The following is a 23,046-nucleotide window of genomic DNA, read 5'->3' on the forward strand; positions in this document are numbered from 1 at the left end:
TTTCATGAATAAATAAGTTTATTAAAGATCTATACGACGTTCCAACTTATTTGAAAAAACATTCGAGAAGCAGTCTCGCGTTGGTGGGAACAGTACGCGCCCCGCAGCCGAAATTCATTTCATTTCAAGTGATTTCATTCAGATTCGGTCGAAAAAGTCGTCAACGTCAAGCTGCGAAGCGCGAAACACAATTGTAAAAAAAATCAGTCTAAACGTTTCTCGATTGTTCGTTATAAATTTAAAATTTCGTTGTAATAAATAATACAATCCGTTTAAATTAAATAAAACTTAATCTATCTTAAAAAACCGTCTCAAAATTCAGTCTAAGTACGATTATTTAAAGTAAAATGAGACCATATTTTGTAAAGTCGAGTTATCAAAAAAATATGTACACGCAATAATATTTGCACTTAATTATAAATTATGACTATAAAGATAATGGCTGACGAATCGGAAGAATAAACAATAAGCCGAAGTATTCCGAATTTAACGCGCCTTTTTGTCGCTCAACTCGGCGTTTTGTGCGATGTTCGGACTCGAACGGCCGATGATTCACGACAACCGAATCGATTCGATTTTCGTCAAGTCTTCAAAGTCGGGCCGATGACGCGCGTAAGTCCGATTCGGCCGTCGTGAACAAAGTCATTGACTAAGCCAGTCGACGCGACGACTTGCACGACACGTGGCGACGAAAGGTATGGCACGATGGCGTAAATCCAAAATAGACAAATATACGCGAAATGCCGAATGTGTATAATACAAATGTTATACTATTATTATTATAGAAAAATATTAAACAGGCAATATTTACAAGAATTGATAATAAAGAAGTGAACCAGCCGCGCTCCAGCGCTCCAGCCTCACAGGTGTACGCTCGACTTGCGAACGAGAGAAGAAGCGCCTAGACTGGACTGTTTAAGTACAAAATATATATACAAGTGGGTCCGTACGTTTCACTGTATTCGTCGAGCCGGTCCGAGTTGTCGTTTCCTCGGTTCCACTTCGGTTATCAGAATTGAGCTCGGCGTCGGATCTGACGAATACCGCAACCAAGATTTTTTACAAAACTATTACGCGGGAGTCAATCGTCCACAATATACAACTCATATGATACAGACGGTCGTTCGTCTCGTCGGGCGCGAGGGACGCGACGAGGGCCGTTAGCAATGGAACTGCTGTTGTGTGATGGCGGAGAGGTCCTTCATGAGGCCCTCGAGGTTCTGCATGTCCCGGTGGAGCCGCTCCGTGGAGCGCGACGACGTCAGCCCCTCCAGCTCGACGCCGACCCCGCCCGGCTGCAGGCGGCCCGGCGACGAACTCGCGCTCTTCTTGTACGGCGACGTCTCCCTCACGCTGCCCGCTGCAAAGCGAAGTTGGGATTACGACTGTCGGTGGAGGAGGAATAGTCCCTCGAACGAAAGCTCACCCTTGGAGTGCGAGGGCGTGGAGCGGTCGGAGGCGTTGTCGGGCAGAGTGAAACTGTGCAGCGGCCCCCCGCAGCCTCCGCGTCGCAACGACCCGGCGCACGACGTCGCCCCGCCCGGCGCCGCCTCGCCGCTCAACGAGTCCCGGCTGCGAACGGCGTACCAGTTAGTAATCCGACGTTCGACGAGGTCCCGGAGATCGCTTTGCTCGCGAGACACTCACTGCGTGTACTGTCCGAGCGGCTCGTAGGCGACGTAGTGTCCTCTTTCGCGCGCAGTCATCGCGCTCGCGTACACGTCTCCGCCCCCGGCCGCGCCCAGCGGGCAGCCACTCGACGCACCTGAAGCGTGCGCCGAAATTGATTTCATTTCATGCCCGGGCCGGACGGACATCCGCTACGACCTGACATACTTCCCTCGAATTCTTCGCTCCCATTCCACATATCCCTATCCCTCTTTACATATCTCTGTAACTCTAAAAACACTCTGATGTATACGTACAGGGCGGGATGGCGTGCGCGTGCAGCGAGCCCAGAGAAGACTGCGTGGAGCCCAGCGGCGCCACTCCCGCCAGCAGCGGTGTACTCTGCAACAGGTGAGACGTTAAGATCGGCCGATCGTCAGCGATTTACTTCATACCTGCGAAGGCGCGACTTACCTGATCGGGGACGTGTCTCCGACGCTCGCAGGTGGAGCTGCAGCCCACGCCCACGCCGACGCCCACGCCGGTCATGGCTGTCGTCATACAACGTTACGATTATCCGGAGCCGGGTGGAATACGTCATGGACATGCACAGGATAGGATTCGATATACGTGTTATTTAATTGTGAAGGGTTTAAACTAAAATAAGCGATAAAATCGATTCAAATACAAAGTCCGTGTTCGTCCAAAAGTATAAAATTAAGACTCGGGTTAGATCGAAAGCGGTTTTAGTTGAGAAAGAGGCGAAGCATGCGGACCAGTCGTATAACGAGATTCGCCGCTCTAGGCGTGAGACATGCAGTGAGGACTTCTTAGGCGCCAAAACTCAGTTCGAGCCGTCGACCTCGTCTTCTTCTACCAGTTATGCGTCAACGGCCGCAGCACTATTGTAATCATCAGTAAGTATTAAACGCTAATTTCATTTTTTTAACAATAACTTGAATGGGATGGCGTTTTCGAGTCGGGCGAACGTAATAAATAATAATTAAAAATTGTAAATAAATGTTGTGAAATCATCCGCTAAGAAGGACTAGGACGTTGCCGCGCTTACCTATTGCCGTCTCCGATCGGACGGCACTGGTCGGGTTTTATTATTAAAAATTGTGACTCGATAACCTTACGTGTATTTAGTAAAGCGGCGAGGACGAGGTCGGTGACGCGAGCGAGTCGGACGCCCGCGGTCAGCCATTCTACTCTACGTGGAAGCAGACTTTGTAGGTGAAACGAGGGAACGAAAAATAAAATAGACCTAAATAGGTGTGTGGCGAATAGTCGCGGAGCGAATAGTCCGGGAGGGGAAGGTCGCAGCGCGCGCACGGCGAGCTCGACGCCAGCGGACACGTGTCGGCGCTGCCCGCGCACGACGACGACGACTCTACCCAACACACAACACGCGCGTCAGCGCACGCCGGACGCTCCGAGCCCCGTCCGGACGGCGAAGACGCCGATCAATCAAGGAAGGGGAAAGCGAAAAGACTCACCGACATAGGTGGGCACGTAACGGCGGTCCAGCGACGCCGGCGCGGGAGCGTGTCGAGCGGGCTCGTACTCGACGGGAGGGGCGCGGCCCAGCGTGCCGACGCCGCCGTCCACGCTGCCCGCCGAGACTGAGGTCGAAACGCAACGTTTAGCCGGCGTTCGGATCGAGATTGAGTCGGAACGGAAGATAAGCGAAAAGTTGGCGTACTCTTACTGGCGGAGCTGTGGAGGCTCTTGTCGATGTGCTTCAGCTCCATCTGGTCGTGGTGGATCCACAGGTCGGGCGGCTTGATGCCCGCGGACGCCGACGCCTTCTGGTAGGTGCTGTCGGAAAAGACGTACGTCGCGATTATCGGAACGGAACGAATGAGCCCGTCCTTCACGGTGGAAGCGGCCTACCTGGTGTCGGGAGACAGCGGCGGGTGCGGCCGGCGGCAGCACAGCGACAGCGCCAGGGCGGCGGCCAGGGCCAACACGGCGCACGCGCCTCCCGCGCTAGCCCAGAGCCACGCCGACGTCGCCGAAGCCAGGCCGGCTCCCTCGCCCGTCTCTGGAATCACGATGCAAGTTGTACTCCTCGAGGCTCGCTCGACCGAGTCGCGAGCGATCTCCGGTGCTGAACCGGTCCGTACCGGGGCCGGTCGTGTACACGACGACGGGGCTGAAGGGGCCGAGACCCTTGCCGTTGCGCGCCTGAATCTTGAAGGCGTAGGTGGTACGCGGGCGCAGACGATCAACGCGGGCCCTGGCGCGCTCGCCGGCCGCCGCCACCGCCGTCCATTCCTCGGCGGCGCCGCTCTCGGGACCCCGCTGCGGCGCGTACATGATCACGTAGCCTGAGGACGTCGTCTCGATTAGCGTGGCGGAGGAGAGGTCGGAGCCTCGGAGGGACCGGACTCACCGGTGATTCGGCCGTTGGGACGGGCGGGTGACGCCCAGACCAGGTCGGCTGCGCGGGAAGCGGGCGTGGCGGGTGCCACTCGCAGGTCCCGCGGTGCCCCTCCTGGCGCGGCCTCCAGCGTCGTGTTGCTCGCCAACATAGACCACGCCGACTCACGCCCTCCTACAAGTTTGTTGTTTTAGATTTTAACTTAGAAATGATAAAACTAACTTTAATTTGGGAGATATAATGTTTTTTATACAATTAAGAATCACGAAATACTGAAACTAATTTAAAAAGATTTACAACTTGTTTAGATTTACAGCTTGATGTTTCAAAATCGTATGTATTAAAAATTACTTTATTTGACTCAAAATACATTACATTTTGTACTTACATTCTAAAGGTTGTAAACATACATATGCAACGAAATGTTGATTTTGGTTAACCTTACACATAATATACTTCTATGAGCACTAGCGTGTATCTGAAACGCTAGTTCCTTCCAGTGTCAATAAGAAATTGCTTAAGTTGTTTGTCATTAGATGTTTATGAAACTAAATGAGGGTAGAATCTTTAAGTTGTTGCCATGAGTTAGACCGTAGTAAGTGTCAACTTCGATAAAGATTTTTAAGTCTTGTGGATGAGAAATTTGAATACGAGATATGAATTTTGTGTTTATTTAGGTAAGTATGGAAACTAATATTAATTGTTAAGATTTTCTATTTAAATTAAATTTTAGACAATATAACAGACTGAAGTTAGAAATTTTAAATAGTCAAATTTTATTATTTTATATCACCAAACAACTTTTCAATTTCATTATATTTTTGAGTTTTTAGCCATTCAACAAGTTTGTTTTTACATTGATAGATAGTAAGAGGATAAATATTTAGACTTTCATTCAGCTTATTGTACAACATGGGGCCTGTGTAACAATGGATTTTTGGAATATAACTTGTTTTAGTTTGCATAATGGGACAGACTCTATGTGGTCGTCTACTTGCAATGGCTTCATCATAAATTAATTGTTGTGTAAAGTTGTTTGACTGTTAAGACGTCGCATTCTGAATATAGATCGACTGTAGGGTACCTGAATGGTTTAAATTGACTTTGAGTAAGGTACGCTGCGCTCTTTCTAGTTTTATAAAATGTGTCTTTCGGGCACCGCCCCAAGAAGAGATACAATAAGTCATAGTAGACTCAGCCAATGCAGTGTACGTTTTTTATTAGTGGATAATCCGCTACCTGCCTCAGTTTCATAAAAATACGTTCGACTATTTAAATACGTTTGTGTAAATAGTTGAATAAATACGTTCAACTATTTACGTTTGTGTAAATAGTTGAATAATTACGTTCAACTATTTACGTTTGTGTAAATAGTTGAATAATTACGTTCAACTATTTACGTTTGTGTAAATAGTTGAATAAATACGTTCAACTATTTACGTTTGTGTAAATAGTTGAATAAATACGCTCAACTATTTACGTTTGTGTAAATAGTCGAATAAATACGTTCAACTATTTACGTTTGTGTAAATAGTTGAATAAATACGTTCAACTATTTACGTTTGTGTAAATAGTCGAATAAATACGTTCAACTATTTACGTTTGTGTAAATAGTTGAATAATTACGTTCAAGTATTTACACAAACCGTTCGATAGCAAGTACAACATTGGTTTGAATGTATTAATATATACTTTTATGCAACTTTTCTGTGTGAAAATTAAAGTTTTTAAGTTATACCGAGACAAGGATTTAAATGTATTTTGTATCATTAGTATTTTAGTGGTCATTGTGCGAACTCCGTAATAAACTCTACAACACCAACGCATCTTTTATTATGACGCTGCAACATTCACTGACATCTTAGTTATTTCAGTATTACGAAATGATGGGCGGCTGTATAAACCGAGTTCTTTTTCATCTTTCGACTTTGTAAAGCACTACATCTCACGCCTACTCACAACTATTTGTGAGAATGGCGCGAGACGTCAACCATTGAGCCTAAATACTGGTGTTATGTGTTTTAATTAATAATTATAGTTCTGATTAAATTATTTCGAAATAATATAAAGATCGTTCGATTTGTGTACTTGGATCGGTTCTTAGTTTACGTAACTAATGGAAGACAAGCCGTTGTATACGATTTGATTTGAACCACTATCACTTAGACGTTAGAGAGCTGACTTAATCGTTCTACGTGGTTTATGGAACAATCATATTACCTGTTCAAAAAGCCATATTGGCTTACACGCATTATTACTCTATATACGGGAATAACATTGAAAATCTTTAGAACTGGCCAGTAAGAAACTTTGCTAATGAAAACTTTTTTGAATTTCAATTTTAGAACTCTTTGGTAACCAAATGTAGTATTATGCATTCATTTGTCATATGTTTTGGACTACTGGAGATAACATCAGTGCATGATAGAGGAAGATAAGAGAGTGACCTTATCAGCAGATACGGGCAAGCCTAGGCATTGGTATGACTCAAGTAAAAAAAATATTACACAAATATTAAGGCGTCAGGAAGCTTTGTACCAGATGGATTCCCCATACTTTCGCATGGACTGGTGAATATTTGACTATGGCAGGTTTCGAGATAATGGATGTCATCCGAAATACAGTCCTGACCAGTGTCTTTCATTTAACCCAAGAACTAAAGATACATTTCGAGGTATTTACCCTTTACGAGCCCTGAAAATGTGGTGAAAGCGTACGCCAATGCCAAGAGACCTCTAAGGAAGAATGGGCCCACTGTTTTTCACAGTGGTTCCATCAAATGCGACGACGTGTAGAGAGGAACGGAGTTTACTTCGATTAAATTAAATAATAAAAGTATTGTCAACTTTCTACATTAAGCCGTTTTTTTATTTTCTAAACATTTTCAGTGTTACCTAGGTAACAAGAAGTACCCGAGCCTGGACTTATTCCATGTTATCTCGAAACTAATATTTTCGAACGACAGAAGCAAATCGAATGGATTTTTAAGATTTCAAAAAACGGAACGACAAGAAATAAAAGATGGAGTGCCGCTAGCGAGTAGATTATGGCGCCAATCATTGACCGAATGTTTTCTCGTATTAGGTTAATTTTCACGTGTAACAAGAGTTTTAGATTTGCCGCCAATTCACAAAAACAAATGACAAACGAATGCAATACACTATATTAGATTACAAAGAGTTCTAAATTTGAAATTCAAAAAGTTTTCATTAGCAAAGTTTCTAACTGGCCAGTTCTAAACATTTTGCTTGCTTTATTAGTTTAGGCTGGATGGTATGTTCCATGATGCTGTAGTAAATCAACCAAATCTCTTTTTTGACGATAAATATAGCAAACGTCAACATACCCTTGATGAGCTTCACGGCGAACTCGTAGGTGGTGAAGGGCCGCAGGTCGTCCAGCATGCAGTTGAGGTCGGTGACGTTGTAGGTCCGGGGCCGGCCTCCGCCCGCGCTGGCCCAGCGCACTACGTAGCGGCGGCCGTCAGTCGCCGGCTGAGTATTTTGGATTATTATTATAATTGAGTAATTATTATCCAAAGATCGCATCGTCTCGGACGCGAAGCCAGCTATAACTCACCTGTCCTTTGGGCAGCGTCGGGTCCGTCCAGTACACCACCGCCGTGGTCCCGCTCAACATGATCACCTGAAACGTGTCACACCTCACTTCGATGCGTTTCTTTCGATAATAGTTTTTACACGATAATTTGTTAAAGCTTCGTAACTCTCGCGAGACTCTCGCGGTTTCCTAACCTTGAGGCCGACGGGCGGAATGAGCGGCGGAGTGTCGTCGGCCTCGTCCGGGTCGTCGGGATCGTCGGGGTCGTCCGGCTCGTCCGGTTCGTCCGGGCCGTCCGAGTCGTCGTCGGGTCGAGCGCTCCGCGTCCGCACGGTGGCGTAGACGGCCGGTCCGAGACCCAGCGCGTTGCTGGCTCGCAACGATATCACGTATTCGGAATTCGGCTCTGGAAACGTCATCGTGAATTTAGACATCGAGAGACCGACGAGAAGGTTCCGATGAGAAGCGAGGAGGGCACTCACCGAGTCCGCGTATGACGTACGACGTGCGGTGAATGGGCAGTTCCCGCGAGCGTTCGTCCGGTACGCCCAACCCCCAGCCCAACCACCAGCCCTTCGCTCCGCCTCCCCCGGCGCCGCCCCACCACACCGAAATCCAATCTCGGCCCGCGCGCGCTGCAAAGTCTCGGTTAGTGGCGCTGGGAACTCGTCGTCGACCAAAACGAGCCGCGAGGCGAAGAGCACTCACCGGTCAGCGACGGCGGCAAGTCGGGCACCGCCGTGTCGGCCCGCTCGGCGCCGGCCGTTGTCGCCGACACCCAGTCGCTGAAGGGCCCGGACCCGTTCGCGTTTATTGCGCACATTCGAATCTGTGAAAACGTTCGGTTCGTGAGTTCGGTCGCCGGAGGCGGGAAGCGATTTACGGGATTTAGCGAAATATTGACGTCCGCAGACCTGATAAGTGGCGCCGGGTTCCAGGTCTGCTAGGTCCGCTCGACGGGCATCAGCGGGCGTCGTGAGCGAGTCGGCTCGACGCCTGCCCCCTGCGGCACCGCCGCCCGCGGCTCCTCCGCCCCCGGCCAGGCGGAAGCGGATCTTGTAGCCTGTGAGGGGACCGCCGTGCGTGCGCGCGGGCGGAGCCTCCCACCTCACTTGGATCGACTGCGTAAACGCGTAGATAAGTTTTTATGTAACATTAATTCGCTTTCTAGACTGAAAAAGGTTACTAACTATTATTATCTAAGAAAATAAAATTAAGGAGACGAGAAGAGACCGTGTGCGTGGCGGGCAGAGCGGTCACGTTGGCGGGAGGGGCTGCGGGCGGAGCGGCCCACGTGCGCAGCGTGCGCTCGGACGACGCGGCGCCTCCGGCCGCGCTCACGCGCACGCGGTACTGGGACGCCGCTCGTAGGCCTTCCAGCGGGCACGGCGACGCGGCGCACCACACGCTCTGCTCGCGCCCGCTCTCCACCTCGGTGTAGTAGACGGCGTACTTGGCGGGGCGCGTGGGCGCGGGCGGCGGCGACCAGGAGACGCGGGCCGAATGAGGTCCCGCCGCCTCGGCACGCACGTCCTCGGGCGGTCCGAACGATACCTCCTCCGCCGGGGTCGTCACCTCCACGGCCTGCGAACGAACCGCACGATTAATAATCGGCCGAGACCGCCGAGACGGCGGACGCGCCGGACTACGGAAGGGTACCGACGGGCGTGGGTGGCGAGGCGGCGCTGGACGTGTAGGCGCGCGCCGTGATGACGTACGTGGTGTTCGGCAGCAGCGACCCGATGTTGGCCTCGTGCCGGGACGCTCCACCGCGGGACACGCGCTCGCTGCGGACGGTCGAATCGTTAGTCCTCAATCGTCACCTTGCGCGACCGTGAAGCGACGCACACGTACCGCTCGCTGCCCTTGACTTTGTAGAAGACGGCGTAGCCGGTTATGTCCTCCGACTTGTGCTCGGGCTCCTCCCAGCTGAGCGTGACGAACCTGTGCTTCACGATGACCGGCCTCAAGTTGTGAGGCGCCGAGACCGCGGTCGCGTTTCCCTCGACGTCGCTGTCGGATCCTTCGTCGGCGTGAAATGAAATATCGTTTATAACATTAGACTCGTCGTAGTCGGAAGGGCGCGGAGTGTACGCGGACGAAGTCTCTCCCAGCTCCAGCTCCGGGTCCTCCTCCACGCTCTGAAGGTCCTCGAGGCCGGTCGGGGGATCGGGGACTGGAAACGATTCGACAAAACGAAAAAACTTAAAAAAAACACGAGGAACGGGTACAACAAAAATTAAAACAAGGAACGAGGAGCGAAAGCGGATAGGGTTAGGCGGCGTTACCGTGATACGGCGGCAGCACGACGAGGCGCAGGGCGGCGGTCGCGGATCCGGCGGACGAAGTCGCGAAGCACTGGAACATGCCCGCGTCCACCGGCAACACGCCCTGGATGCGCAGCGACGACCTGCGTGAACGTCTCCGTCGATAAAAAAATCAGTCGGGGGTAGGGAAGCATAGAATCTGGCGAACGTCCGTCTCACCCGTCGACGAGGGCGATGTCGTGGTTGTGCGGCGAGAGGGGCTCCCCGTCCTTGAGCCAGGTGACACGCGGCGGCGGCCGGCCTTTGACCTCACAACCCAGGCGGGAGTCGCCTCGCCGTCGCGCGCGCACCACACCGCCTTCGGACAGCATCACGCGTGGCATGCTCTGCGAAACGGTCGCCTTTGTTTCTCAAACGCATACAGAAAATAATCGCGGCGCGTACGTACTACGTGAAGTAGAAAAAAGGCTGCGAGGGTGGAATAATCGACAATAGTTACCAAAACGTATAGATGGGTCGAGTGGTCGGCGGAGTCCAGGCGGTTGGTGGCTCGGCAGGTGTAAACGCCAGCGTCCGGCACCCTCGCCGACTGCACCCGCAGAGATCCGGCCCCCACCAAGTACAGCCTCGAATCCAGGTCGCTACACGCGATGTGAAGACAGATTATTTTATTTAAAGCATTAACTAAACATTTTAAAGTCATCGAACGAGAACTAACTTAAGATCTATGGCGACGCCGTTACTGAGCCACGTAACTTGAGGCTTCGGGTTGCCCACCGCCGCACACTCCAACGTCACCGATGCACCTGAAGGACACGGTTGAAGTTAAACTTTCGACTTTTTCGTAACACGAGCCGACAAACACGAACAACAATAACCGACCTTCCATCACGGTGACAGGTTGCGGCGTGGCGATGAAGCGAGGCGCCGCCTCCAGATTAGCGATCTCGGTGTTCACCCGCAGCTCGATCTCGTTGCCTGTGCTGTAAGCGAAACACACAAATGCTACACTCCGGCAATGGCATGTGGTAATGCGTCGCTGTGCGGGCGTAAGTCTGACCGAGGGGCGGCGTCGCGCGGCGACTGCAGCGAGACGCGACATCGATACCGCGCGGCGTCGTGCGGCTTCACGGGGTCGAACTCGAGCGCTCCGCTCGGCGTCAGAGACACGCGCGCCGCCTCCATGCGTACCGGCACGCCGTTCTTCAACCACGTCACCTGCGCAGCCGAGAAGTAGGTTTATTGTCGAATCGTTTATTTATTCATACTTGAGTATTTCAGTACTCACGTTGAGCCTAAGCAGGGGCGGGTGCGCGTGCAGACGGGCAGCTCCGTAGACTCGGCGATCGGCGGCGGCGGGCGCTCCGGGCGGCGGCAGCACGCGCAGCGCGAGACGAGGAGGCGGCCGCAGCCCGCACGACAGCAGCGCCACGCCGCCCTCCACCGTGGCAACCACGCTTCCCACCTCCGCTAACTCTGGCACTTCTGCAACGTGACAACCGAGCATCAGCCGACCGCTCGACGATATTCGGCGGCCGATTAAGCGCCGACGGGGACTCACCGGCGAGGTGCACCGTGGCGACCCGGGACACGACGACTCCGACCCCGTCGAGTGCTGCCACACACTGGTACTGTCCCGCCAGTGCAGCCGACATGCTCTCCAGCACAAGAGATCCGTTCGCCGCCTGTTTTCTGTAATGCACGTCAATCGTTTACATGTTACAGGTGTACGCCAAGTTCTTCCAAGTTATAAAAAAATGTTCTAACTTGATTTGGTTTTGAAGTTTCTTTTTAGTGAACCAGTGCTCCTAATAAGAATTACTATTTTTTCATTCAAGGAACAAAATTAAAATCACGTTTCGAAATGTATACGCTTGACCTGCCGGTCGACTATCTTCCATAGTTCACAATGTCAGTTACCTATATGTGTCGGTGTGGGGCAGTGTGTGGTCGCGCGTGGGCGCGTGCTGTACGCTGTATCGCCAGGAGACGCGGGCGGGCGAGGCAGCGGCGCAGCTGAGCACGGCGCGGTCGCCCGCCGCCACGACGCAATCGGCCGGCTCCGCTGTCAGGCGCACTACCGCTTCCTCTTTTTCTCCGCCTGAATCATTAAACATTGTCAATTAAAAAATTATAAAAAGAAACCTAATGAAATGTTATATTTTATTTTCGATATGTCTTTATACAGGTTTATAATAATTAATATAACAAACAGTAATTTAAAAATTTGTGTAAAGCGTAAATAAATACGTAGAATAATTCATAACTAGCAATTTTCTCACCTCGGCCTGATTGAGCCCAGACAACAAACCTTGAAAAAGCAGGCTCAATAACGTCTTAGAACATTACGTGAAATATGAAGGGTTTATTATTTATCGTTTCCTCCTGCTGCGTACGATTACAATACAGAACAAAAGGCCCGTATTGAATTCCGGAGCTATTAAGTTCTTGAATATCTCACTTGAAGCAGATCTAATCTAATTAAGGCTGGGAAAGGGCTGACACTGGCCACTCCACAGAGAAGATATTTGTTAATTTTTATCGAACTTAATACGCATCGGATAACACGCGGCCCATTTGTAAAACATAATAAACATAATTTGTGGTATTGAATGAAGGCCAAATGGTAATAACTACACGGTACACCTTTACTTTATTTATTTCATCTGCATATGATTATAGTAGTGAGACATGGCCATTGCGGATATGTCGCCGAAGTGGCAACCCTATGAAGGGGATTTGGTTTCTAACTCATTAACAGATTTGCGTGAAATAAGGATACTATTGTACTATAATATTAGAAGAGCCTTAGCAAAACAAATGGTTATCGTTAGCCCTAAGGGGTCCTGAGTCCTAATTTAACCTGTATAATATTTTATCAGAATATTAGTCCTATGTTTAGAAGCAGCATCGCTGGGAATGTTCACTTATCCACCGTGGGTAAATCTGTGCGTACATCATTTATGTTTCTGGGACGCTTTCGCTTTCTTTACTTTTTATATAACTGGAGGCAAACGGACAGAAGACACCTATATAGTGAAACCTACTTGTTAAAACAGTCAATACATACACACACCCAAATCAATTCCTTGAGAAACCATCAACACAGAAAAATTCACCTTGGACAGTGACAATAAAGCCGATTCTCGTTTAACTTCAATAACAATAGCCTGGACTGTAATAACAATGTGACTGCTGGGCACCGAAAGGCATTGTGTTCAGCCTAAGTGACTGGAGACATTTGAACTGCCCCAAGTCCGGGTTATGCGTGAAAGGGTTAATTGACGCTTTTGTGGGCTTGGGCCGGACGCGCGTATTTTTGTGTTCATTACTTATATTCGTTTTGTAGCATAGGCTTCAAGAACCTTATTTGTTTTCCCTATTACGTACGTATTTGACGGTTTAATCACTAGAATTTAATAATAATAAAGCCTTTTTTATTTCCGTATGCTTAAGTTCGATTTCAAAGGTTGTAAGCATTTACCTAAATTTAAATGTTAGTAAATGTTATTCGCCTCCGACCGTTTCCAAATCTAATCTTTGATATGAACACCTATCTGTAGATCATAGAGAACACTATGTTATATATTAAATAATAAATATAATAGGTATTTATTAATATTCTAGCGTTGGTAAAACGCGTAAAAAATTGTGCTTTAACGCCATAGAGACTTATAGACACTAATCTTAAATTAGCTACAATTTTCATCATAGTTCAATGTTTGAAGATAGGCGTGTCCAAATTGATCCCTGATCTATATGCATAATATAGTGTTTGTTCCGCTTCAACTCCGCTGGGGTGCTACACATACACAGTCGGTTAGACGTAGTTCCACCATTCCAGAACCATCGCTGTCCCATTCATTCACTTAAAAAGGACAGAAACCTTTGGAAGGTTTTTAAAAGGTGGATGGGCACCGTGTTTATTGAGCGCAATCAAATTCTGCACCGGATGTTGGCGGCATGTATCACTGAACCACGAACAAAATCAAAATGATGACAATGATTAAATAAAATAAATTAGTGGCGCTACAATCCTTTCAGGTCTGGGCCTCAGATCTATGTATCCGTTTCATGATTTTTCAATTTAATCGGCAAGTAGGTGATCAGAATCCTATGCCTGACACACGTTGACTTTTTGGGCCTAAGGCAAGACGGTTTCCTCATAATATTTTTCTTCACCGTTCGAGCGAATGTTAAATGTGCACATAGAAAGAAAGTCCATTACTGCAGAACCGGATTTCGATGAGGGTTGAGGGTCGCGTGCTGAAGCTACTAAGCCAGCCAACACGGCTCCTATTGTCCAAGACTATGTAATAAGTTAAGTTAAGTTACTATGTAATATAAGCAATCCGTAAACATTAAATTAATCAAAATAGTATAAAATACGGGCGTTTCGTTATTTAATAAATATATTTGCTAAATTGAAAGTGTATCTAATGACGCATGTGTGTAACCTTTTCACTCGTGCTGCTCAACTCAGCGTGTAATTACGGGGACAATAGCTGATTGAATTTGATCTAATTAATACATTTCGTTTGACAGAATTGCTCTGCTTAGAGCTGCCAAAAATCTTACACGCTGCCAATGCTAAATGTTATTAACTTTGTGCTTTTTCTCTTAACCATTGCCTTACCGCATCCCCAAAAAGTGATGATGCAGATGTAGACAAGTATGCTGTCATAGAAGTAAACTTTCCACAAATTATTCAAATTCATTTAATAAACACAAATGTTCCAATAGGTAGCAGATTCCAATAAATCAGCGTGTTCCGGTGATGCGGACGAGAGACCGGACCTGTCATTCAAAATGTTTATTGATAGCCAACAAATAGTTAGTTCGTTGCGTCTCGACGTTGTGTTGAACAGCGCTATATTATTGGTACCAAACCTATTTGTACAATGTATAATTTATTTATAATGATAAAACTTTTTGTCATAACATTATAATTAAAGCCTTTGGTTTCAGATACTTTTACAATTAAACACTTTATATATCCATTTCTTTTCTTTAGTTATCTGTGTGCTCTGTTTTGGCAAAGGCCTAATAAATTCCGCCTTACGTGTCTGCCCTGTGACAGTCTCTCTCATCTGCTGTTTTTTATCCATGAATTCGAACGAATATTTTTTGATTCATGTTTCTGTTCCTCTTGCCATGTGCCCCGCCCATATATATCCACTTAAGCTTTCCTTATTGTGACTTCTGCTACTGCAGTTATTCTTAATGTATTTAATATTTTATCTATTCGTTTCTTCCCTATCATAAATCGTTACATCGATCTTTGTTCTTACATATGAATGCATAAGTAATGTACTCTATAACGTTGATCCGTTTTTGAAATATTGGAACTGAACGTCAGCCACAGTACCGTGCAGAGGGTGGACTTGAGAGGGCAAGTGAGTGGTAATCGACCTAGTTAGCGGCCGTCTGTTTCGTGTCGCATCAAATGTGATTTCTCCAACATATTACTTTTTAATTAAAATTATTTCGATGCTTCTTCAATTAAAATCCGTAGACTTTGGATATCGGTGTGTGTAATAAAAAAAAATTCTTCTGGGCGCCAATAAAAAAATCATAAATGTAGTAGCTCACGTTGGCAGCTCCATCCGCCAATAGAAGAAGCGGGCAAGTGTCGACAAAGCGATGGCCTCATTGAAATCTCGGCGAATCTGTGACAACTACCACAGACAATGGAACTTATACCAATAACTAACTTTGATTGGAGGATTCTTTTGAAATTTTTTCGTTCTTGCCAATATTCTCTTAAAAGTGGACATAATAGATTCTCACTTTTTTGGTGAGGATTACTATAAAGACAGAAAATTACTATGTCCAGAAAATATAGCCAGTATGAAGCCAAATATAATGACAAGTTGGTTAATATTTATTACGTAGATAGACTTTTTAATATAACAAAATTCTGAAGATGAATAGTTTGACATGGCATACAAATATAATACAGCTAATCAAGAGCATTGCACCAACTTGAAGCTGCGAGGCCCGTGAAGGTCGCAGTGCTCACCCTCCATCAGATATTCCATACATAAACAACTTCACCGCTCTTTTGCATCTTACATTACCCTCGGTCTTTACGTGACCTACGAACCTACATTAAATTTTCAGACGTTATTTATTATTAAATAAAACAGGCTTTTATACAGATACTTTTTCACTTAAACACTTTTATATTTATTATATCATTATTTTTAGGTACCTCTGTATCCTTTTCTGGCAAAGGCCTCCTCAAAATCCCGCCATTCTTCTCTGCACTGTGACACTCTCTGCTATGTACCACCTGAAAAATTTGGTCTTTCCACTTTCTAAGATGCCTTAATCTTTTTAGTTTTCTTGCCACGTGCCCCGCTTATTCTTCATGTTTAATTAAATGGATGGTCTTTCAGTTAACCCATTTATTAAAAAAAAATCTAGGTCCAAAAACGTGCAATACCGATGTTTGCCAAACATAGCAGCATATTTACGATCACAAAGAGAACAAAGCTTAGCCGGCTCCTGACACTGACATACAAACACACAGCTGAAGAATGTATGTCACTGAAGAGCACAGCTACATTTAGCACGTGGATTTATGTGGTAGCCAAACACTTAGGTCCACAGATTTAGTCAAAATTGTGACGTATTCAGTGCGGGATAGCTTCTGTATCAATAATATGGCCGCCGTAACAGTCTTTTCCGTTTTATTTTATGTTTCAAGTGTTAATTAGAATCCCTTGCAGTTTTCAGTTGAAACTTAAATAGAGATTTAAGTGAAACTTTAAGTTTCTTTGTGTACCCGTACAATAGCACTTACAACGTGGCTTGGATAAAAAATAGAGTTTTGGCGCGGTGAAAGAAGCGCGTTATGCAGACATTTGGTCAGTCGATATTTGACCCAATTGGTTTCTCGGTAAATACAATGTAGCAGCAGTGTTGGCGTAGTGGCTTCAGCGTTTGACTCTCGTCCCCGGATGTACACCAATGGGCTTCTCCCTGACTGGACCACTCTGTATATTTGACATTCTCTCGAACCGTGAACAAAACCATAGTGAGGAAACTGGCAAAAAGTTTACAGCGCAGGGGGCTCATTACCTATGCCCATTAGGTTGAAAAATAATCATGAAACAGATACGGAAATCTGAGGCCCAGACATAAACTTTGTAGCGCCACTAAATTATGTTGTTTACATTAGATGTAGGGGCCGAGTAAACACTATACTTACTATACGTACTATACCCACGTTAGGCAAATTAACCGAGATTGGATTTTAGAAGTTACGAGTCCAAACTTGCTATAGTAATTTCATTATAATATTAAACAGAGTACAGAGGCCGAGTCCCAAGCGGTTAGCTTTGCCTCCAAGTAGGCCGCCTCTATATTTTATTAATTCCCGCGAGTGATTTAGGTGTCCATAGTCAACTTAGCACTGGCATTTTATTAATGTCGACAGTGATGCGGTGACAGCATCTCTAAAAACCAGATACTAATTCCAATCTAGAAGTTTCATCCCAGAGGCTATTTTTTGTTAAACTCTGAAGAACTCACCGCGCAAGTACGTTGCGTTAGTTAGAGCTAATGATGTCCTTATACATTTGTTCCAACTCGGCGTAGGGTTGACAGTCGGCTTTTAAAATATCTAATTAGCGATTTAATAAACTGAAACCCAAATATCACTAGAACCAAAATTGGTTAAGACAGTGGAGATAAAAACTTTAAACTAACAAAATATTTATTGTAAATATTTGTTCTGTGATTGTAAACTGCCAACCCTAGGTACGTTACGTACGGATATTCGTTTTTATCGCGTTTTTGTCAGGGTGTGACGACCTTCTTAATACCCTTCCTGATCCTATTAAGTAAGAAACGGGCTCCCAATTAGGTCTACGTTGCTTATAGTTCATAAATTATTTTTAAAAGTAAATCAAATCTCCGTAACGGATATTGAAAGCGGCCGCAGACAGGTTCAGATGACAAATTAACAATATTTCAAATATTCATAAATATCAAAATTTTAAACAAATTTAAGAATGGTCCCTGTGGCCGTGTATGAAAAGCATCAGCTCTGAGGTATCTACCAGACGTTAACTTAAATATTTAATTAAAATAAAATTAGTTTATTATGGAATATAAGGTACAAGTATCACTTATATCACGTCATTAAATTTGAATATGTCGACATCCCTACTGATCGGCAAAGAAGACAGTGGATGTAGGCTGAGAGAAAAAGCCGGCGTAAACAACTTTCAGAACTCTTTTCAAATCAATTCATCAAACAACACTTATTTTAAAACAAATATCGCAAATTAAGTAGCCTGTCTAGAACTAGTCCGAGTTCTTTTTTCAACTAGATAATCGTTAACTTTTCTTTAATACATTTCTTAAATTTATTAAAAGAGCCTCTGGGATTTTATTAGTGAAGAGTATCACTTTTCCCAAAAAAGAATTACCAACTTTAGATAGTAACAGTCTCTACTCCAAAGGGAACAAAATCAAAGATGAAGAGACAGCGCGATCTCTGATATTTTAGCAACCGTTATCAATTTAGTCACTTGTCTTTAACGTTATTAAACTGCGTCTGTGCTGTGTCCCGCAGAGTGACGACGATGACGTCACGCGTCAGAGTGACAAACGAGCGAGCTAATTGAGTGTCTGCAGTGAGCGATGCTTAAATATTTTGTAATTGGATCATGTCCAGCAATGTTTTAATTTTAATAAAAAAAATAGGTAATTTCAAAAAGAATTCATTGCTCGATCGTTTATTTCATTATATTTTATTTATTATTTGACATTATTAATAAAGAAATTTTAAAAATTCTCGCGTACCAGTGAAAACAATAAATACATTTATTTTTATGTAACGGGCAGGCCGCTCCTGATGTTAAGCCACCTATGGTCACTGACCTTTTAAGAATTGGCTGTTTTCTTTTCCTGAATGATGGGATTGTGTTGATGTTCCTATTACATGACATAATGTAATATGATATTTGCCTGGATTTTTAAAATTGATGGATCTAAATGTAACACTTTCTTGCAAATAAATGATTTATTACTATTATTATTATGAAGGACCCTAAGTCGAATTGGTTCGGAAATACTTCATAGAGCTGGTTCCACATGGTGGTGGTGCGCGGAAAAAACTGTCTTAAGAACCGCTCAGTTCTGGAACGACAGAAGTCATGGTGATCGTATTTTGTATTCTACCTCGAACATTCTCCAATACGGTAGAAGATGCAGAGAGATCTCACATCTCTACACAACGTCAAGGGTATCAACCCGCAAGTGACTGGTGGTCGATTGAAACTGCGCTTCGTCGAATACAGTTATGATGAAGAGTCATAAATATTTAAAAATATTAAGTATATGCGTTGACCCGAATGAAATATATTGCATGAGCATCTCTGAACTTGACGCAGCAATATCGGATCAACTCATTGGGCGTTTGATCTTAATATTCATTAATTGAATTAATTCAAACCTCTATAGCGGCCTGGAATAAAATCTGAAATCTTTTGCTCAAAATGAAATAATTAAGATTATGTTATTACGATCAACACGAGTACACCTCTGAAGCAGTGAAGCACCAATCAAATTCTTCCATTTGTCTTTCATCTTCTCTTCTATTTTCCCAGCCCCGCTCTTTCATTTCATCATCCCCAGTTCTACTGGGTTCCTCTCCTTTTTCTACTGGGGCTCTCCAAGTCAGGAATAAAATAAAACGAACAACGTCTAGACGACGACGATTACCAGCTTAATTAAAGAGAATTAAATCCGTCTCAACTCCAATGGGACTATACCTGTATATAAACCATTGCGGCATAAATAAAACTGATGGCTATAATCATGCAAACAACTCCCTGATTAACATCTCATTAATATTATCATCATCAAACATTCACGCTTGTATGTCGACAACACAGTAATAACAAAAAAGTCTAATTATAGATATTTTTGTAATAAACAGGTCTTGAAATATTTAAAAGCTATTAGGCATTATTTACAGTTAAGAAGGAAAATTATGTATTAAATTAATTGCGATAAAACCTCTTCAGTACTTTCCTTATCCTTTTCGATTTAAATAAATATCTTATGTTAAGCAAAACAAACCGTAACTAATTAAAAACACGTTACACTTTTTTATATGAACGAGTATACATTATCTATAAAATATACTACAGAAGTCCCTAATCAAATATAATAACACAGTCATCCTTTAAAAGTCCGTTTACAATAATAAATGTACCCCAATATTGAATTGTTCGTATCATCAAATATTTTTAATGAACACAGTGTCGCCTCAGGCCTTACAAAGTAGGAAATATCCAGGGGTGGGGCCTTCAAATCGATTTCACTTGAAACATGACTTTATTACGGAGGCTCTAGATTTCAAATACATAATAATCAATGAACGTATCACATTTTTTATACTGAGCAGTCAAATGTTTGTTGAGTTTGGGTCTCCGTCGTAAACACTATCTTATCAACAACAACTGCTGTATTATGTTGGTTGGAAACAGAACATTAATCTGGCTTAACTAAAGGACATCAAGGAATGCAATTAAAGTATGCAACGTGCATAACCCACCCCAATGCCTTTATGACCCATAGATCGATCGATCTCTAGCCCTAGTTTTATAACATAGAAAATCGAGGAATTCAATATATTATTTTGGACCGCCTCTAACGCCGTGATGCACAATATTACGTCTTACCTACTAGTCATAAGACTTATAGTAATATTAAAGGATATGTCGATTGCACACCCTCGTAACACACTGGCACACTTGTTACACTACTTCTCTAATGAGTTCTATACGCAACATTTCATTTATATTTTTTTCATTTTTCGGATTTTAACCTGTTTTTTTTAACAAAACAAATTTAATAAACAACCAAGTCATAATTCTAAGGACTAAGATGTGGAAGTCTATAACAAATGTTCGTCTATTGCGAGGGTGGGGGAATGATCTGATGGAGATCATTACCGGTGCACGTGTTCATCCGATCACAATATCCATGTAATTGCGTTTACTTATTTATATTGACTAATGGGTAACATTTCAGAAGAAGCACCAACTGTCATACACTATTGGATTCCAATCTGATTCGAAGATATTCAAGGGAAATTGGGGAATTTGGCAAAAGGCGTTATTTACAAGAGAAACGAAAGATTATTTGGCATTGTATTGTCTGGTGAAATTCTCATCCCTTTGCATATTCTATTGCAGACCATATGGCCATGCCGTATGATATTTACATATAAATAAAAGGATTTAGGTATTACGAGAGTGTATAATATATTATATAAATGTCGAATTATAATGAAATTGTTCAATTTATTCAATTTGAATTAGTAAACTTATAAATCGACGCAGGTACAACGCTTGATAAGGTAGTCGGAGAATGTCCGGATTATCTTACGAAAGAAACGTTTATAGAACTTTATTCCCTCATTACAAAATAATATTTTTTTATTTCTTAATGTTATTATACGAACGCGATGCACGTCGCCATCTGACATCCCAATTTTAGTCTTCCAGACTCATTCTGATGTATATTAAAGCCCTTTTAAATAGTTATTTGTTATATACATATATATTTCGTATATTACGGTAATTAACCTCAAATAATTTCTACGCAAAATGTCGTAGGATGATTTACCTCCTTTAAAAGAATTATTACTCTCTTCGGATCTTTTCTCAGATGAAAATTGAAATCGATAGTCGATAGTTGAGTTTGCGAAGGCGATTATAAGTTGTGACAATGCGGTCACGGAGCATTGTCGGTTCCGACCAACAATACACTCTACACTTGAGCTGTTTGACTCTCAAACACGATTTCCTTAGCTCTCGAAGCAGCATAAAGGATTCTCTGCTTTCCTGGTGACTTATTGCAAAGCTATCTCTTAATAAACCATGTGCGAAGTGAAATAATTTCAGTTAAAAATTCAGAACTAGCCGTTAGTAAAAGAAAAGTTTCTACAATTTATCTCGTTTGATTGGTGAGTTCAAATCACATAAATAATTCAATAGCAATTTAAAGAACCAAAACAAAGCGTTGTTGATCGCTTCATTTTACTGACATTTTACTGTTTGACAGTTATCTGCGTGTTAATTATACATCTAATATTTAATGGTATTGTTACAAAGACTGATTAAACAAAATATTACTAGAACTTCGACACGACCATCGGCGAAAAGTGTGACAAGTTCTGTGTGTGTGATAGTGAAAATACAGCATTCTGAGTGTAATTAAAATCATCTTGGGTTATGCTTAATGAGATGTTTTTCTATAATACATTCGCTACATTTCCAATGATCAATACTATGTATAGTATATATTGTAGTAACTTGAAAGTGTCACAATGACGTAACGTGCTAAATGTGCTAAACATATAGTATGTTCTCAATTTGATATTACTTGACATATTTTCGAGTTCCAACAAGAGCTTGCTTCGTTGATGACTAGCACATTTATTTTCAAGTTTGGTATTTGCCTGAACATTGTCTTCACATCTCGCTGAATCATAATTTCAGTGGGAAATACATATATAGTTGGTGCATACAAGTTAAAACTCTCGACACAATATTCGAGTGCAAGCACTTATCTAAATTATATTGACGGTGGTTCAAAAACATCGCCGCGGAGAGTGTTTTGTTGTGAAGTGTACCCAAACAGAGGGGAGCATTGTCGTGGCAAGTATTGCGATACATCATGTGTTTACAACGACATTCCTTACATTGACTTTTCGCGCATGATATCTTTGGGATTAACACTTTATCCGAATAAAACTGTAGCGTCTAATATATAGAGAATACATCGTATTGTAATCGAACAGCTATAAGTAATATAAAACATATGTATGTAATATATCAAAAAAGGTAATAGTTAGTCTCGATACCGTAAACAATTCCCTACGATTCGACGAGATGTAGTGTAGACGTCGTAACATTCCCGGTGCAACGCTCGATGTTTCCCCGGGGACAGGGGACCGCTCCACGCCCCGCTACCACACTCTGACCCCCATCTTTATACCGAGTTTTACGTGAACGTAGCTTTTACTTTAACATTTTCGGCCTGCGAACTCGTTATAAAGACGTGGGGATTTTTATCCCGCCAATAAACTTACGTTAAAATATCACGTGGCTGAAAAACGGGACACTAGTGATAATAAATATATGGCAGAGTTGTGACGCGTGCAGGTTGTCACAGAAAGTAGAACAAAGACACCGCAAT

At 43.9% G+C, this 23,046-nt stretch overlaps 1 protein-coding gene across 4 annotated transcripts in view; it reads right to left on the bottom strand.

Annotated features, from left to right (window-relative positions):
- Window positions 1-23,046, bottom strand: part of LOC123717392 (netrin receptor DCC) — a 43,494-nt gene continuing 20,448 nt past the window's right edge. Inside the window, exons 2-30 of one of the 4 annotated variants that reach the window (XM_045673365.1) lie at window positions 11,740-11,920; window positions 11,381-11,511; window positions 11,108-11,304; window positions 10,880-11,037; window positions 10,702-10,802; window positions 10,538-10,625; window positions 10,319-10,460; window positions 10,039-10,205; window positions 9,841-9,962; window positions 9,407-9,575; window positions 9,216-9,339; window positions 8,786-9,136; window positions 8,467-8,673; window positions 8,261-8,381; window positions 8,035-8,187; window positions 7,747-7,958; window positions 7,574-7,639; window positions 7,341-7,488; window positions 4,007-4,168; window positions 3,738-3,941; window positions 3,505-3,655; window positions 3,314-3,429; window positions 3,108-3,233; window positions 2,876-3,001; window positions 2,083-2,159; window positions 1,926-2,010; window positions 1,648-1,765; window positions 1,427-1,572; window positions 1-1,360 (exon numbers count right to left, since the gene is read on the bottom strand). In XM_045673365.1, the coding sequence (XP_045529321.1) occupies window positions 1,161-1,360; window positions 1,427-1,572; window positions 1,648-1,765; window positions 1,926-2,010; window positions 2,083-2,159; window positions 2,876-3,001; window positions 3,108-3,233; window positions 3,314-3,429; window positions 3,505-3,655; window positions 3,738-3,941; window positions 4,007-4,168; window positions 7,341-7,488; window positions 7,574-7,639; window positions 7,747-7,958; window positions 8,035-8,187; window positions 8,261-8,381; window positions 8,467-8,673; window positions 8,786-9,136; window positions 9,216-9,339; window positions 9,407-9,575; window positions 9,841-9,962; window positions 10,039-10,205; window positions 10,319-10,460; window positions 10,538-10,625; window positions 10,702-10,802; window positions 10,880-11,037; window positions 11,108-11,304; window positions 11,381-11,511; window positions 11,740-11,920 (4,349 nt within the window). In that variant the 3' untranslated portion in view covers window positions 1-1,160. Of the gene's footprint in view, window positions 1,361-1,426; window positions 1,573-1,647; window positions 1,766-1,925; window positions 2,011-2,082; window positions 2,160-2,875; window positions 3,002-3,107; window positions 3,234-3,313; window positions 3,430-3,504; window positions 3,656-3,737; window positions 3,942-4,006; window positions 4,169-7,340; window positions 7,489-7,573; window positions 7,640-7,746; window positions 7,959-8,034; window positions 8,188-8,260; window positions 8,382-8,466; window positions 8,674-8,785; window positions 9,137-9,215; window positions 9,340-9,406; window positions 9,729-9,840; window positions 9,963-10,038; window positions 10,206-10,318; window positions 10,461-10,537; window positions 10,626-10,701; window positions 10,803-10,879; window positions 11,038-11,107; window positions 11,305-11,380; window positions 11,512-11,739; window positions 11,921-23,046 lie in introns of all 4 variants that reach the window. The other 3 variants (XM_045673363.1, XM_045673362.1, XM_045673364.1) reach the window with 3 other exon arrangements.

The sequence above is a fragment of the Pieris brassicae genome, chromosome 12 (genome assembly GCF_905147105.1).
Source record: "Pieris brassicae chromosome 12, ilPieBrab1.1, whole genome shotgun sequence".
NCBI lineage: Eukaryota > Metazoa > Arthropoda > Insecta > Lepidoptera > Pieridae > Pieris > Pieris brassicae.